This window comes from Mauremys mutica, chromosome 1, assembly GCF_020497125.1.
Source record: "Mauremys mutica isolate MM-2020 ecotype Southern chromosome 1, ASM2049712v1, whole genome shotgun sequence".
Classification (NCBI taxonomy): Eukaryota; Metazoa; Chordata; order Testudines; family Geoemydidae; genus Mauremys; species Mauremys mutica.
Window position 1 is genome coordinate 188,037,578 of NC_059072.1, and position 17,645 is coordinate 188,055,222.

General features: G+C 37.0%; 1 protein-coding gene across 5 annotated transcripts in view; it reads left to right on the forward strand.

The window, feature by feature from the left end:
* Positions 1-17,645, forward strand: part of USP25 (ubiquitin specific peptidase 25) — a 127,166-nt gene that overhangs the window by 56,851 nt on the left and 52,670 nt on the right. For all 5 annotated transcript variants that reach the window (XM_045002162.1, XM_045002158.1, XM_045002160.1 and 2 more), the window contains exons 6-7: positions 10,402-10,488; positions 16,655-16,792. In XM_045002162.1, the coding sequence (XP_044858097.1) occupies positions 10,402-10,488; positions 16,655-16,792 (225 nt within the window). The remainder of the gene's footprint in view (positions 1-10,401; positions 10,489-16,654; positions 16,793-17,645) is intronic.

Genomic DNA, 17,645 nt, shown 5'->3' on the forward strand with positions numbered 1-17,645 from the left:
GGTGCATTTTTCTGTTCTGTTCTGCACTATAGCTAAGCTTATAAAATATACATTTAACATTTCAGTGTGCAGTCTCATGCAATATTGCTTGGCTTCTACTTGTCAATTTCTCTGCCAATTTTGATTTGAACATGTAATCATGGACTAGTTCCAGTTTCATTTAGGGAGTGTCTTAGAGCAATCATTTAGAGAGAGTGGCAGCAAAAAACCTGTTACAAGAAGCAAACATTTCTAGAAATGGCATTTATGTGTTGTTGAAGCATGTCTTTTTTAACTGAGAGTAAGGTAGGAGAGTTCTCAATTTTTATTTGAAGACCAAACTTCAGTTAAAAATAAACTCCTGTAAACAAAATTAAATTAAGTAATTTTTAATAATGTACCATAACTTTAAAATAAATTCAGAACGCTATTTAAGGATCCTATATCAAAATAAAATACATGTTTAGATTATCTCTAAAGACTACAAATGAATCCATATTAAAACAAAGTGGTTGTAAAATGAGTTTTCCCTTCACTTACTTGCTAAGACATGAGTTCAAACCCTCAAGGATTCTTCCTCCTCAAGTACACTTGAGAGAATCATTAATATCAGAAGTATTAAGAAATGTATGTGGATGCCTTTGTACAAGTTTAGAAGTATTAACTTGGTAGGAGAAGTGCAGAAACTTGAGAGCTTAGAGTATGTTTTTAAAACATTCATAATTGTAGGTGTACAGATGTATTCTGTTAATGACTTAATATCCTAAGTTACTTATATAAATGCTAAATAATATCTTGGTGGTGGCTATTTGTATTCCGGTAGAATCTAGGGGTGACATTCAGGATAGGGGCCCCTTTATCCTAGATGCTGTGCAAACGCATAGGGAAACTAGGTCCCTGGCCAAGTCTACAACCTACGGCCCTGATCTTGCAAATGCTTATGAATGAGTAGTCCCACTGAGCTCAGTGGGGCTATTCTTCTGTGTAAAGTTGAGCATGTGAGCATAGTGTTCTTGTAAGGAGGCTATTCCTTCCTTCATGCCTAAGGCAATTCTGTTTCATTTTTAGCAGGAGATATTTCCTTGCTTTTTTTCCTGTCTTGTCACATGTTCTAGAAGTTTAAAAAACAAAATAGTGCTAAAGATTTTTGGTCATCTGAGCAATTATTTATCATGTGAGAGGGCTCCCCACTAACCCAACGTCTCTTCTTTTCATAAACAATAATTAATACTGCCTGTGCTACCATTTGTCTAATAGCACAATTATGTGTCCATACTGGAGCATGTGTGAGTGATGCCAGGGTGCCGCCTTTTAATTATGTGTCAGTGTGGAGTGTCCTGTTAGTAGCTCTTGCCAACTGTTTGCTCATCATGCTCACTTGTAACAGTGCTCTCTGGTTTTCTGTTAAGTCTTCCTTTTCCTTGGTGTGGGTGCGCTTGACCCTTCTTCATGCTAGATTTTTGTTTTGTTTCTCTAGTTCAGTTTGTCTTATTTAATGTGTCCTCCTAAAGAAGCAGAAGAGATTCAAACTTTATTACCAACTCTATTTGCTTCTTTTCAGCTACTTTCCATATGTCCCCTATATCTTTCATGCTTTGAATGCTTAGTAGCTGCTTTACTGCTCAGAGACTTATAGGTGTGTATTTTTCACTGATATAAGTATGACAATATCCTACAATTTTCTGGACAAATAGTTTTGAACTATGTTGAAATATCTAAGAAGGTAATTGTATTAAAAATGTGAATGGGTTTATTTATTATCATGGGATGGTATGTGACTTCTTATACGGGGAGACAGGAATGTAAACACTGGTAAGTTTTATGTGCTTCAAAGGACTCTTGTTTTGAAACACTGAACTAAACAAGATTTAATTTTTCGCTGAGTGATTTTTAATAGGAAATATTTGGGAAGAGGAGAATGGAAGTTACTCACCTCTGGAGCCATCCTTTTGAAGCTTCAAGAGAAACCCATTGTCTGGCTGATTACCTATTAATGGTCTCTTCAAAGGCCAAAACTAGATAAAGGAGGGACTCTCTAACTTGTGGAGGAGCGAGTTCTAAGCAAAAGTGGTTATGAATTGGTGACCACAATTAAAAACCTTGTGTGGGGTTTGAAGGGCTAATCACTAACCAGAACCATTGTTGGAGTTTGGGGATGGTCTCTGGTAAGCCTGTTAGCATGCGTCTAGGTCCTTTTATTGTTTTTAATGTTTTCTCTGTAATGCTTTTACTTGCACTTGCTTAGAAGGAGCTGTTTGTAATTGCCACAGTCACAAGTTACCATTGTTGTTAGTCTCTGAAGAGAAAACAAAGTGAAGTTTAGGCAGTCTTCCCTGCTGGGAGTTATCGGGGAAATACCCATGTCAAGAGGCACAAGAGAGGTGACTGTTGAGGAGCCTGAAGCCTAGAGTGGATACCCTTGCTGGACCACTGAAGGGAAATGCAGGCAAAGTTGCCCCGAACTGGGATGTTCACCATATTTCCCTTCTAGTTAAATTTATTTCTTTTTCCTATCAAACAATCCAACTGCCGTGACCCAACTCTCAGGGCTCTAACTTTGCTGCTAGAAGCTACCAATTGCTAGGCAGCATCTTCACTCTTCCTCTGGTTTCCTATGCAACTTGTTGCCATGGTGCTCCCTGTCAGTGTAGGCATATTTGGCAGAGAGCCACCATTTCCAACCCAGGTACGTAATACATATTTTCAAATTAATTAGTACTTTGTACAGCAGGTAGCTTGAAGACCTAACATGTTTGTCATGAGGTTTGTAGTACAACCCAGACCAGTAAGGGTGTGTGTCACCACTTCCCCTGCAAACCTGGGTTCCTCACAGTGTTTCACTGCTCTAACATCAAAAGGCGTTACTGAAGAATGGACTACATTTAGGCTCAACGTGATGAGCGAGAACTGAGAGAATCTGTTTTTATCTTGATTGACAAATAGAGGGGAACCTAGTAGCAACATATGTATTTAGATCACCTAACACTTGTCACTATGAAAGATTCTTGTGGTGGTTTATTTTTTTAGAAGCTCTAATACCTTCATTATTTGCAACTCATCTTTGAAATTTCTGCTAGACAACTCTGGCTAGGGAAGTGTTATTTTCTGGTCCCCTGAAATTCAGTTCAAGTTTAGCTGAGATGTAAGCTAGTAAAAATCACTGTTTGCCGGCTTTTGTTTGCATGGCTCATGAGAACTTCTGCCGCATGCCAAAATATATGAACATGAATATTCCAAAGAGCTGGGCCACTTCAAAAAGTACCAGAAGACGACACTGCACTGGTAACATGTGAGGGCTGCCAGAGGAGCTGTAGCGGTGAGCAGAGTTGAGAGCTAAATCTGACAGTTGGCCTTAGCATCCCCACTCCCCCGCAATAGAAAAACACCATGGTGCATGGCTCAGGAGCTCTCCCAGTGTCTGTGGGAGAGAGTGCCACTGCTCTCCCCCAATGCCTCAGCATGTTGTCAGTAGCACAGCCTTCTCCTATTGTCAGTTGTATATTTCAAGTGGCAGACATGTGTTGCATGCTGAAACTTCAGGATTCATTCCCTGATGCATGATTGCGTACTTGGTACAGTTGTACATATTAGTATTTGTTTTTACCTTTTTTTCCTTTGAATGAACCCTAAGAATTTTTTTTAAATAGCGATATGAAAATAATGTTCACACTGTGCTGAGCCAAACACTCAAAAATTAAGATATTATCTACGCAACCTTAAATCGTCCCCTATGTCTAGATGCATTATGATGTAGTTATATTATTTTTTTCCTCGGGACCTCTGCCTCAGTCAGTGCACAGGATCGATGCACAAGGGGCAGAATTATGATTGCCCAGACAATCGTAAATCTGGCATTTCTGAACTTTAACTGTTGGATTTGCAACCAACTAAGTTTAATTTTAACAGATTTTTTTGGTTGGAAATGTATAGAATCTCAGTACTGCTTATGTTCTGTTTCTTTGATGCTTTTTGTAGGGTATGTCTAATCCTGGACTAATCAACCTCAAGGCAGTTTGACGAACCTTTTCAACAGAGGGTTTAGTAAATTAGGTTTTTACTGCAACTTAATTAACCTTTACTTTTGGCCTTGGTAAACTAGAATAGCTGCAGTAACTTCCTGTTACTTTGTCTAATCTTAAATAGCAGCATGCTTTTCAAGCCCTCGTGTTGAAATCTTTTCTCACCCTTATTTTGCCAAGTAAAGAGCTAAATTCAAACCCCATTGATGTCCATGGGAATTGTTCCATTAACTTCCAGTGGGTTTGGGTCAGGCTCAAAGTGGGTAAATAGTTTTTAAAAACACAAAACAAAAACACACAACTCCTGGCCCTAGTTGTTGGGAGGCGTGTACTCCATTCTGGACAGGGTTTCCATACAATATTATTTCTTGCTATTAGAGTAGCTTCTTTAGTAATGGTAATATTCACCCTAATGGTGTGCATCTTTTACTCGAGTATAACCAAGCTTGCTGAAATTTTTTTCAAGATGTCAAAAATTTGGATAAATTGAATAGTTTTGCTCCCTTTTAACTAAATCTACTGGAGTATTAGCAGTACCAAGTTGTCCCAAACAAAATACGTTCATTAATATCCAGCATCAATCAAGCTCTAACCAAGTTGTAATCATTTATTCTCTTAGAGTAGAAATATCTGATTTGAGTAGCATGCCTGATGACATCTTTAAAAGAGTGTATTTGGTACTGCACAAAACACAATCTCTGACGCGATCTCTGCTCTAAGGTACTAAAATCTAAACAATGAAAACTATACAGATATTAAGTACCCTGGATGAGCTGAGGAAGCATATTACGGTGATGAAATACTTTTATTAAATATGTAAAAGCACTTCCTATTTGTAGAATATATTGCATATTAGTTAATATATAATTTCTGTAATCTAAGTGAAGAACTTTGCAGAAATCCATGATGGCTATCTCACTCTCTTTGTGAAGGTGTCTTATTAACCCAACTTGAAAAGTGTCTGTGATTTTGGGTTTCAGCTAAATTTTGGGTTTCAGCTAAATTAATCTCTTCTAAATTTTCCCTCCGTCTGCATCTGAGTTAATTTTGTATTTTTTCTCTGACTCTTAAGTCGTCTTGTTAATTTGCTGAAAAAAATCATTGCCTCTTTGTGCTGCTGACAGTCTTATCATGCACAACAGCTCCATCAGTGGTGTCATTGTGACCACTGTTTACCCACTCATCATTGGTCTAGGAATCGAAACTCAGTATGGCAAAAAATCATCTATACAGAGATCCTCTCACCAAATCATGCTATTATTTTGTAGCATCTCACTAATTGGTTGAACACCAGTATTCAAAATCACGTTGACCTCTGAATTTGAGACAAAATGACCTATGTAAGAGATTCCTTTGACACTTAAGTTACCTTTTTCTAATTGAGTTTTAAAAATACATAATTTAATAAGTTACATATAACTTGCAATGTGGGAAATGAAAGTTAAATACAATTTTATCAGTCTTTTCCTAGATTTTTTTTTCTTTTTCCCTTAAAAGAAACTAAAAAGAGTTGACAGCCAAATATTTTCAAACAGTAGTCATACATTTGGCATCGAAGCAACTGTTTCTTAGTACAGTGTGCTGGCAATCTGCAGACAGAATTTGAAAGGTTCCCTTGAGAAAGTGTCTGTCTGAAATTACATAAAACAGCCTGTTGATGATAAGCAAAAATAGGATGCTTATACCCAGAAAGAATTATTGGGTTTTTGTTTACTCTTTTAGTATTATAATGGCAATTGGTACCTAAACAATAGTGAAGAATCTGTTCATGGTTCAGTTATACACCTGTTCGCTGGATTTAATGTGTTCACTGTCTCTACACATCAATAATTTAGTGTAATATTGAGGTAGATACTTATTAATCCTTAGAATATGGAGGATATGGATGTTCAGTGTTATACACTGAAGGCTGTGTTGTGTACAGTTGGCATTATTTGTATTCCTTTAACACCTAGAGACCATACATAAAATCAGGATCCACATTATATTGCCTATTCTAGAAAAATACAACAAAAAGATGGTCCCTACCCAAAATAGGGTCTTACAATAACTTTTTAGTATTTTTTTCTATTTCTCTTCTATCACTAAAGCAAGTTCCATCTTGCTCCCTTGTGAAGTGCTGGATGATCCCTCTGTTTCTTCCCATTTTCCACCAGCTGGGAGCCTTAGCTTACCTGCCCTCCTTAGCATTCTAATAGTCCCATCTCTGTCACTGCTAATGCTGGTTGCTTTCTGTACTTGCTGTTTCCTAGGAGTAGAGGGAGACTATATTGATAGGCTACAGGGATCAGAGGTGCCTGTGGCAGGATAGGTCAGGACTTGATCCACCCAGGAGTCCCGCCCTATTTTCCCAGGAGATAGAAACTGTCTGATAGGCTTATTGCGGTCTGGTGTGTCTGCTGTAATTTCTCAGGTAATAGGAAATCAGCTAATTTCCGAGTTATAATACTGCACTTTGTATCTTGCTGCACAAAATAAAATACACGGATATATTAAAAATGTAATAGATTTAAGTCCTCTTAGAATTAATGGGATTTTCAATATTCATTGTAATGTTTTTGTGCTAAGCATTACTGTATATTCAGAAACTTTTTACAGTAATTTGCAAAGAACACAAACTCAATAGTAAGAATATTTGATTTATTTCCCAAAAAGGGAGGAGGATTATTTTTAGTTGTTAGCTACTGAAAATTAAGCTTACAAAATGTGAAATATCACTCCCTGGACTAATGCCTTCTCATCAAGGATTCAGCTTTTTTAGAGCATATACTTCATTGTTATGGGTTTAGGGCTATATATAGCAATGAATGTAGCTGGCTTTTGTTGAAATGTTCTTAAAGATCATTCATGGTGAACTGAGTCAATTTATTTTAAAGATTCCTTTTCATCATAGTTAATTGCTTGTATAGATTTTTGGGGGTTATTCCTCCCCCCCCCCCCCACACAGTTCCACTTTGGAGTAATTCTCCATGTTGTTTGCATGATAAGTACTTGAATGCAAAACATATGGTGACAAAGGAGGCTCTACCCTAATTTATGTGATAAAAATGTGTGGCAGAGAAGAAAAGATTTAAATAAGCACTCCACTTGTGCACTGTCTGGGTTTAGTGTAGGGATCATTAGCTAATATAGGCAAATAAAAATTATTACAATAAAATATGTGAATCATCTTCATAGTAACTACTTTTTTTGTTAGAGCTTGATAGTGGTGGTGAAATGTATACTAAAGTATCGATTGAGTTGTTTTTTACCTTATTTAATAACTTCCAATTCCATTGTTGCTAACTTTAAGAAACAAAATGGTTGCTTAAACAACCGGGATTGTCTGCTGCATAGAAAACATGTTCTACGATTGTTCTATCTGGGCAGTGAAATCATAATGTGGTAAATTATATTTATGGCCTCACAGTAGTCATCTTGGTTCCAGCTTCACCACCCTCCTGGTAATTTTTTTTCCCTAATATCCAACCTAAACCTCCCCCACTGCAACTTGAGATCATTACTCCTTGTTCTGTCATCTGGTACCACTGAGAACAGTCTAGATCCATCCTCTTTGGAACCCCCTTTCAGGTATTTGAAAGCAGCTATCAAATGCCCCCTCATTCTTCTCTTCTGCAGACTAAACAATTCCAGTTCCCTCAACCTCTTCTCATAAGTCATGTGCTCCAGCCCCCTAATCATTTTTGTTGCCCTCTGCTGGACTCTTTCCAATTTTTCCACATCCTTCTTGTAGTGTGGGGCCCAAGACTGGATACAGTACTCCAGATGAGACCTCAACAATGTCGAATAGAGGGGAATGATCATGTCCCTCGATCTGCTGGCAATGCCCCTACTTATACATGGCAATGCCCTCTACTTATACTTGATGGCTTGCTATTTAGATTTGTGATGAAAGTATGGGAAAACTGTTTTTCTTTTGGAGAAAAATGATTGGGCTTATAAGTACTCTCCTGGACAGTTGCATGTAAACTTGGTACAGGTCTGCAAGTCAGTTTAAACCAGCAGAGAATTTGACTCAGTAACTGTAACACAGACATTCCTTACTTTACTAATTCTAATATTCTAGGCAACGTTCAATATGACATAAAATTTGGAGATCTGTTACTTGCCTTTTGGTACGTAACAATTTTTGGCCTAATTTCTACTACCCTCACATGGCATTAATATTTTACTCTGAACAGGTTTCCATAGGATTACACAAGTAGTAAAATACTGCTTTCCATGAATAAATGACTCTTCCTGAGTACATATGGGCTGCAGTTAAATAAGCTGTAGAAATGTTTTGGACTTGGATACCTAAATACCTTGTATGAGAAATTTATGACAACGCTGAATAAATCTGTTCTAAAAAACATAAAATGGACAAAGTGCATAAAATAAGTTCTTAGATGCAGATGTTTCTTTATTAGTCTAGGGGTAGAAGGAGAAGCTGACGTTAGTAAAGTGTCAAGTACTCTGTTTATACTTTAAAAACCCTACCAGAAGCTTGTTAATCCCAACAAAGTGGTGGATTCAATTTTATGTCAAAACATCTGCTTGTGTATAACTTTGCGTGTGTGTGTACGTGTACACATGAATTTGGCCAACTTGGCTGTATGATAGCACTTGAATTAGTCATGGAAAGAGGCCAGTCTTTGAACGTTATCTGTCAACTGATTTATTTTATACATATAATAGTGCTGTAACTTATTTGATGAAAAGCCCATCATCATTTCTCTTGAGTTGCTAGAAAGAAGCTTAAATTAAATGTTAATATTTCAACTTTCTTAGCTTTGAAGGGTATAAACAAAATACTTGATCGATTTAATCATCCTTGTTTGGGAAGAAAAGGAGATACTGAAAGGTTACTGCAAGGGAAAAAATGGGTTGCTTTTTTGGTTCTTGTATAAAGATATTCTGAACGGCTTTTTGTTTGTTGGTTTGTTTAACCTTAGAAATACTAGGAATGTCCTCTGTTGGGGGACTTACGGCTGTAAAAAGGATTTTAATCTTAGAAATAGCTCTTTTAGACCTTTATTGAAGAGACAATGTTGGAACTTGACCAAAATGATCTTTTTTCCCAACCATTTTTAAGGTAAAAAACCTCAAGAGTTTTAAATGATCCAAGTAAGAATAAAGTGCTGTCGCAGTCAGGTTTCACTTTCTTGCTCTGTGATATGATGTCCTACTAATTCTCAGTGGCCCATACAGTTTTAGGTCGCCTACCTCATGTGGAACCAGTGCTTGTTGGGTAGACAGTATGACTTTCTAAAGTAATTAAGTAAAACACCAGCAGAAAAATCCAACATTTAGGGGATTCTTGATAGATCACGAAGAAACAAAGGGCACACGAACTCCCCACCATTGCCCCATTCTTGCAGATCAATGTTAACTTACCAGCGTCCAGAGTCTGTCACTCTTACTTACATTTAGTAGTACCTTATTCCACAAGCAGTCCTACTGAAATGAAGAGGACTGTGAGGTAAGAGTGGCAGAATCTTGCCCAAGGGAACTGTAGCTCTTGAGGGAGCCTTAGCTCAAGTTATAGCAGCTCACTTGATTTGATAGCCCTCAGTTCAGTTCCCAGCTCTACCACAGACTTTTTTTGTGTGATGTTGGACAAGTCACTGAGAGTGTGTGTATACTGAAGGGGGGGAAAAAAGTCTCTTAGAGCTTGGGTCAACTGATCCGGGCTCGTAGGGCTCATGCTGTGGGGTTAAAAATAGCACTGTATACGTTCCCACTTTTGAAACTTGCTGCCAAAGGACTCTTTCCTTCCCCCCTCCACCCTCCCAAGTATACATACCCTTCATCACTTTGTGCCTGAGATCCCCATTAGTAAATTGTGGATACTAGTACTTTCCTGCCTCACAGGGGTATTGTGAAGATATATACATGAAAGATTGAGGTGTACAGATACTATGGTGATGGGGGACATATGAATATCTTAGATTTATATTAAATATTAAGATGTTAACCCATATCTTCATGGAATCATTTCTGTAAGTTTGTAAGAGTAGTGTTTTTTGGTAAAGAAAGTAGGAGTTTCTTTAGAACTTCAGTTTTCCATTTCTTGTTTTGAAAATAATGCCACCGTTAAATCTGAATTATAAAGAATTTTATTTTACTGCCATCTTAAGTTATAATAAAAACTTTATATAATTTTTTATTATATGTGATTTCTAAGATTTATATAAATCTTAAGAAATCACATACAAATGACTTTTTTTAAACTATGCCATTTTGTCAATATACATTTTCTCTCTATTGTCAATATGGCAAAGTTTTCAATCTAAATAACAATACTTGTGTAAAAAGAACTTCAGAATGGCAAGTCCCTAACAATAAATTTATTTTAAGGCACATTTGAAAGATTTTGTTTTCTTCTGCAAAAGCATTTAAATATTTTCTTTTAATTTTTCAGTCATTATTTAACCTGCTGGAGTTTCGAAGACTAGTTTTGAACTACAATCCACCTGCAAGTGCTCAAGATTTGCCCCGAAACCAAAAGGTAAAATTAGAAACATACGTTTCCAGTGACTAACATGACATTTCTGTAGTAACTCAGTTTCATGCTGTGTGTGACTTCTAGTTGTTAATTTCAGAGGCACTATACATATTTACTTTGTGCTTTGTAGGAAGGAGAAATTGGAGGCATTGCAAGTTCATGGTAGAATATAGTTCTGGGAGTTAGGAGATCTGAATTTTGCTACACTTGGAAGGCTTTGATGGCATAGTTATACAGGCATACTATACTAGCTAAACACTTCCAGTATGTATGCAGCTTATAGTAGCAAAATTTCACTTTTGTTGTTACAAGTTTTGCCCGTATAACTGCATCTACACTAGAGGCTTTTGCCAGCACAGCTGTGTAGGTCACAAATCACATCTCATCACACCCCCTAACTAATATAGCTATGCCAGCAACAGTTTGTAGCCTAGACCTGGCCACACTCACTGTTTAATATTGAGCCTGATTTTCACAGATGTTAATTAACAGATCCTCCTTTTGAAATTAAGTACTGTACTATTAACTTACTCATCCTCTCACAACATAATTGGGAGGAAGGTTGGTTTTGTGCCAATGGCTCTAGAATGAGACTCAGGGTTGAATTCCTAGCTTTCCTCAGACTGTGTGACCTTGGGTGAATTACTTAATCTCTCTGTGACTTAGTCCACAGTGTGACAAAATAGGGATAATAACTTCCTTGCTCTTGGGTGTGTTTGAGAGGATAATTTCATAGGTACTTGGGATGCTCAGATTCTACAGTGATGTCAGACGGGAACAAGCGAAGCATGGAGATGTTCATGGCCTGATTTTCAGAGGTTGGGGAACTATAGGTCACGGCATCTAAGTCATTTGAGTAAGACCACAAAATCGTGCGCAACTGATATCATGTAGGCTGTAGTAGGAAATTATTAAGGCAGGGTAAGGGGACAGTGTATTCTATTAATTGAAAGAGATCTGATCGCATCATAGCTTTCCATAGCAAAATAGCTGTCCTAAAATATTTTTCTTTGCACATTACCCACTGGTCTCTGTCTAGCATCTCAACATCAGTTACGTTACCTGTCTTAGTGGCAACGACACATACTCTTGAGTTCCTTGTCTTGGTTTTCTAGCACTTAAAATACGATTGGCTCATTACGTGGCATCAAGTAAATGAGCTTCAATTGTTGCTATTGAAGAAGAATCTCCTACAGGGGGGTTGGCACTTGCGATATTATACAGATTCCATTTCCAAACATACTATCTGTAGACACTCTGACCATCTCAGGCTTTGTACGACTAATGATGCATGGACTAGCATGGCAGCCAAACGTATGGGCTTGAGTGTAACATCTTGGCAGCTGGTATATTGGAGATTCAGGTTGGTGAGAGCAAGAATCCTTAGTAAGGGTCTATATTTTCCTTCTATGTTTAATGATAACTTATGTTTTATAGACCACCTTCCATCCTGAGGGGAACGAATAATATAAATTGATGTACATGCATTTCTTTACCACTGGAAAGTGGCCACCTTTGTGTTGAAATGCTTCTTGTTCTCATAGCAATGCAATAATTTGATGTGACGTGAAAGGACCATATCCAGCTGAGACTGCAGGGAGAATTCAGAAAAATTACTGGTTAGCACTTGGACAAATATCCGAGCAGAGACCCTTGCTTTTAGGATGCATCTTCACTAGGCAAAAGATGTTTTCTTAAATCATGTTTGCTGTGTCTACACTAGCACTTATGTCAGCAAAATTTTGGCATTCAAGGGTGTGAAAAAATACCCCCCTGAGCGACATAATTTTGTCAGCATAAGCACTTGTGTACAGTGCTATGTCAGCAGGAGACGCTCTCCTGTCGACGTAGCTACCACTGATTGTTGAGCTGGTTTTATTATGTCGACAGGAGAGCTCTCTCCCATCGGCATAACGCGGCTACACGAGAGCTTTTACAGCAGCACAGCTGTGTATCAGTACAGCTGCGCTGTGTAAGCTAGTAAGTGTACACATGGCTTAGGCAAGACAAAATCTTAGTGAAATAAGGCACGGTATAGTTTTAACATTGGCTAGCAGTTGAGGTGAACTGTTTATCTTCATTAGTATTGTAACTTGTGTTAGCTAACACGTGCTAGCTAGCATGAGTTAAGAATGAACCATTTTTTCCCTAGTGCAGGCAAGGCATTACTGACCACAAATTTTCAAGATCTTTGTTTTATGTGTCTTCATGCTCTGATGGATTGAGAGTAGGGTTGGATGCCGGGAACTCCTCATTTTAACTTTGGCTTTGCTTTTCTCTTTGTTGGTGGGTGTGCCTGGGTAAGTTACTTAAACTTTGTTTTCAACTCTTCTCACTGGTGAAAGAGCTGTAATACATAAAGGAAAGTTTGTGCTAATTTGCACCATAGGCAGAACAATTTCTTGCAGCAATGAAGTATTTCTTCAACACTGTCGTCATCCATGTATTTAACTGATATCACTCTGTTCAGCAAACAAATCTGATAGAACCACACTAAGAAACGGGTTGGCTCCAGGCCACTTACTCATAGTTAAGGAGATATGCATTACAGCTTTTTGCTGCTGGTGTAACTTTGGGAGACAACATAGGCTACTGTGACCACACGCTACCATATTTTGGCCTGTAGAGTAGGGCATAGTATTACGGATTGTGAGGTAGATGACGTAGTAATGTTAAATCCATATTTTTGTGAGCACATATTTGAATTTGAAACTAAAACAAAGAAGGTAGTGGCATTGATGGTCATATTTACATAAAATACTCATTTTCAAGTGCACAATGGTAGAAAGAAGCACACTGGAGTAATTTAAATAGTAGATTTTAATCTATTATAAAAGCCTTAGCATAACTTGAAAATTTGTGGTAGTTCAGTTTTAATCTAATTTATAATGCACTACATTATAAATACGGGGTTTTTTTTAAACTAATTTATTTCAACATAACTACTGGCAGGGTAAATTGTTTGAATTTTACAAATTGCTATAGACCAAGAAAAATATATAAATTATTTTTTTCTATAAATTCTTTCCAAATAGTTTTTTCCTAAACACAATTCTCTTTTGGTTGTAGACACAAACTCATTAAGATTTAGTTTACACTGTGCTAAATGAGCTTTGTCTTATAGACATTCACTGTTCTACCTTGTCCTAATGCTATAAATGTTTGTGGGGCCTGTATTTAAAGTATTGTGAACTGTACAGTATTTGCTAGAAGATTCTACCCTGTGATTGGTCAAGTATTGCTAATTATTTGTATCATGGTAGCTCCTAGAAATTCTCGTCACTATGTTCGCAAACATTATGAAAAGATGGTTTCTGCCCCAAAGAGTTTACAGTTTGTCCCCCATTCTGCACAGGCTTATGCACTGAGAATTCCTCGTAAAGCCGATGGGGCTGTTCCCTTTTGGCTAAAGTTAAACATGTGCCTAAGTCTCTGCAGAGCTGGAGCCTGTGTGATTGTATGACACAGGACTGCTGTCTACATGAGTACCCCTAACAAGTCAAAAGTAGAAATGAGATGAGCACTTCAGTTAGGCCTAAAACTCTTCAGAATGTTGTCAGAATTTTAAAACAGCGCCACCCTCCTCCTACCCAATGCTTTCCTGGAAGATACTACATGCAATCTAGTCTAAAATACAAACTATGAAAAGATGAACATTAAAATTGAAATTTCCTGGTAGAAGAATACCACTATGTAAAATCTGAAATTCTATTCACCTGAATAATTTAAGACTCTAAAATGGGAGAAAACGAAAGAGCTAGGAACACCTAAATAAAAATCTGATTTAAATTTAAAAAGCCATTTTAAAACTTTAGAAAAATATATTTTTATTAACATTGGAAAGAAGAGTGTATTAGATTAAATGAAGATTCTGTGAACATTGCTCTTTTTGACTTATTGTGAAGTAGGCTGGAAGAGCAGGTAAATCTACCTGGAGGCCTATATGAATATGAAAGGTATTTAACATGCATGCAGAATATATTCACAATTATTATTCCTACTTTAAAAATTGTTTGACACCATTTTATACACATTGTTCTTAAATGTACAAGGTAGCATTCCACAGAACTGCCTAAACAAGTCCATTCTTTGTTTAATTAGACTATTCAATTGTTCGTTACAGAGCAATCAATACCAGTTTGACTAGCCTGCTTGACATCTATATCGTGTTAGGGTGTTGGTACATTTAATTTATATTTGGAATAAGTAGTCTCTGTCTTTCCTTCCTAATTAATGAGCATCATTCATGAGCAGTATCAGCTATCCTTTCAGAAGCCAGAGAGGTGTGGCTAGTGTTGTACAGTACCTTTAACCTGGGATAAATTAAACCTTTACATTTCAATTCATTTGATTTTGATTTTGCAGGCTCCTACCCTTATTATTTTTGTTTCTCTCCTGAAATTAGAGAGAACTACGTATTACTGTATAGGTATTTTTAATAGGATTGGAGGAGATCGAGCAGGTCGTTATGTAGGGGATCTTGCTCTTAATTCCATCAAGGGAAGCAGTAATGATGCACGCCATCTTTGCAAATTTATGGCCCACCTAAAGCATGCGTATTCCAGGGAGTTTTCTGAAACAGTGAGTTCATCAGAAGTAGATGGGCTAAAAATCTGAGTAGAAACGATATAAGATTGTTCCAGCTTTGTTTCCTAGGGTTTTTGCAGTTTAGTTCTAAATATATCTAGTGATGGGGTTTCTGCTACTTTCTTTGGGAGGTTTTTTTCAGTCTGATAACTTAAATCTCACTTTTGGAAGATTTTATCAGTTTAAATTCTTTTTCTTAAATTTCATCTCATTACTCTTGTTTGTCTCTTCTTGGACCCACTCTAAAACAATTCCTCCCCTTCCTTAGTGTGCCTACACACTAAATATTTCTAGGCAATTATATTGTCATCACACCCCATTCTCAGTTAGCCAACATACTTTTTAATCGCAGTGTAAAGTAAATAGTATAGTTAGCAAATGGTAGTTTGCCTGAATATTAACTATTCCTATACTATCATGGATTACAGTTGATCTCATGTAGAAGTTCACTTTATAAAATGAAATGCTATTGAACTGAAAGATCATTAGATAGTATACTTTTTTTTCCTGGTGTTAATTGTAAGGTTCAAGATGATACTCTCAGTTTACAGTTAGTCATGGAAGGATTACATTTTTATTGGTAATTGTCAGTAAACATGATTTCATCATACACACACAAACTTGAAAACTTTAATTAGAATAAACATCCAGAGATTTAGACTTTTGAATTAGATTTGTTACAGATGGACTAGCGAATGAATAGTAAAAATAGGTGTGATTTGTTGATTTAAGGATATTTATTTTGTAATTTTGACAGTGTTGACAGCTTGTGTTGTAACACTGTATAAAGGTTTAACAATTGAATCTCAACATGTACTGTCATTAAATAATTGGCTAATTATACTATAATTTCCTGCAACTGTTAAAAAATGTAAATTGATAAAAATTGAAAATTCTTAAATAATATCAATTTTATATCAGTTACAAAAAAAAATCAAAATCAAATTCTGCAAGCCCATTTATAGTATTAAGCACAACCCCATGCTTCCAACACTTACACTGTTCAGCTATGCGTGATGTCTGAAGGCTAAATAACCATTAAAGTCTAGTTTCTAAGGGCTTGTACCACTGTAGCGCTTAGTGAAGACGCTATCTATGCCAATGTGAAAGCCTCTCCAACTCTCTGAGAAGCAGTAGCTATGTCAACAAGAGAAGCCCTCCTGTCAACATAGCACTGTCTATACCAGGAGTTCGGTCAGTTGTAACTGCATCGCTCGGGTGACACACCTCTGAGTGACATAGTCATACCGACATAAATTCATAGTGTAGACCAGGGCTTAGAAGCTAAATTTCACTACTCAAGTTTGACTGCATTTTTTGCTGGGGTGCATTTTTATTTTTTATTTTGGGGGGAGGGCGGGGGGATCCACATTCCACGTAACATGGCACAAGTCAGATGTAATGTGGCACACTCATGCATTGCTCATGTTAAGTTTACATCTTATATGGTAGCAGATTGAATATTAGTAATATGTGTGTGTAATATGTTCACAGTTTATACACTATCTTTATAGTTATAAAACTGATAAAGTACTTCATGGGAAATTGTTGAATGTTTGTTTATATTTTTTTTTAAATACAGGAACACAGGAATTTGCCTTTCATGCGTGAATTGAGGTATCTGTTTGCGCTTCTCGTTGGTTCAAAGAGGAAATACGTTGATCCATCTAGAGCAGTTGACATTCTTAAAGATGCATTCAAATCAAATGATTCTCAGCAGGTAAAATTTACAATATTTATATTTAGAACTGGATCTCCTTATGGTCTCTGAACAGTAGCAAATATTTAACCTAAATAAAAAGCAAAATATACTATATTCATAATTGGTGACAATAAGATTTATAATTCTCCTTTATTCATGTGATTGTTGGCCAAATGCAATGTTGTATGATCTCATTGAAGTGCTGTTTTCACACACAAGGTCTAAATCCATTTTCCAAATGAAAGGAGGCTTGTGGCTGAGTGTGCCTAACATAATCCATGCTTTTAAATTTAATCCTCCCTTCCAACACCCAGACAAAAAACAACACCTTCAAAGCAATGGTAACTATTACTTTACAAAGATTTTTAGCAGTTCCATGCTCCTGAGTTCCAGCCTCACATGTAAGATCAGAAGTTAAATGGAGTTAGCAGTCTTTGTCAGAGCCTTACTCATGGGGAGCGCATTAGAGCCCTGAACGGGACTATTTTTAGTCCCACTCCCGTCCCATCCCACAATACCCACTCCTGCTATTATGGTAGTGGGTCCTGCGGGACTGGTAGGATCCTGGTCCCGCCGCAGGGGTCTACACTAGTGCCATGCAGGGCTCTACAGCACATCTCAATTATTAATCTTGGCATGTTGGATCCCCAGATAGGGGGAAGAGGCTAGATATTTATTCGTTTGGAGAGTTTTGATACTTTATTTTGTTCTAAATCATAGCCGTTACATTTTACTGTTTCCAAGTCATTTGTTTCTACTTAAATCTGTCATTTTATCCATATGGACTTAGGTGGCTAAATCATTTGCTTACAATACACTGAGTTCAGCATTCCATGTGGATAGCATCAATCTCCACATGTCACATACCAAA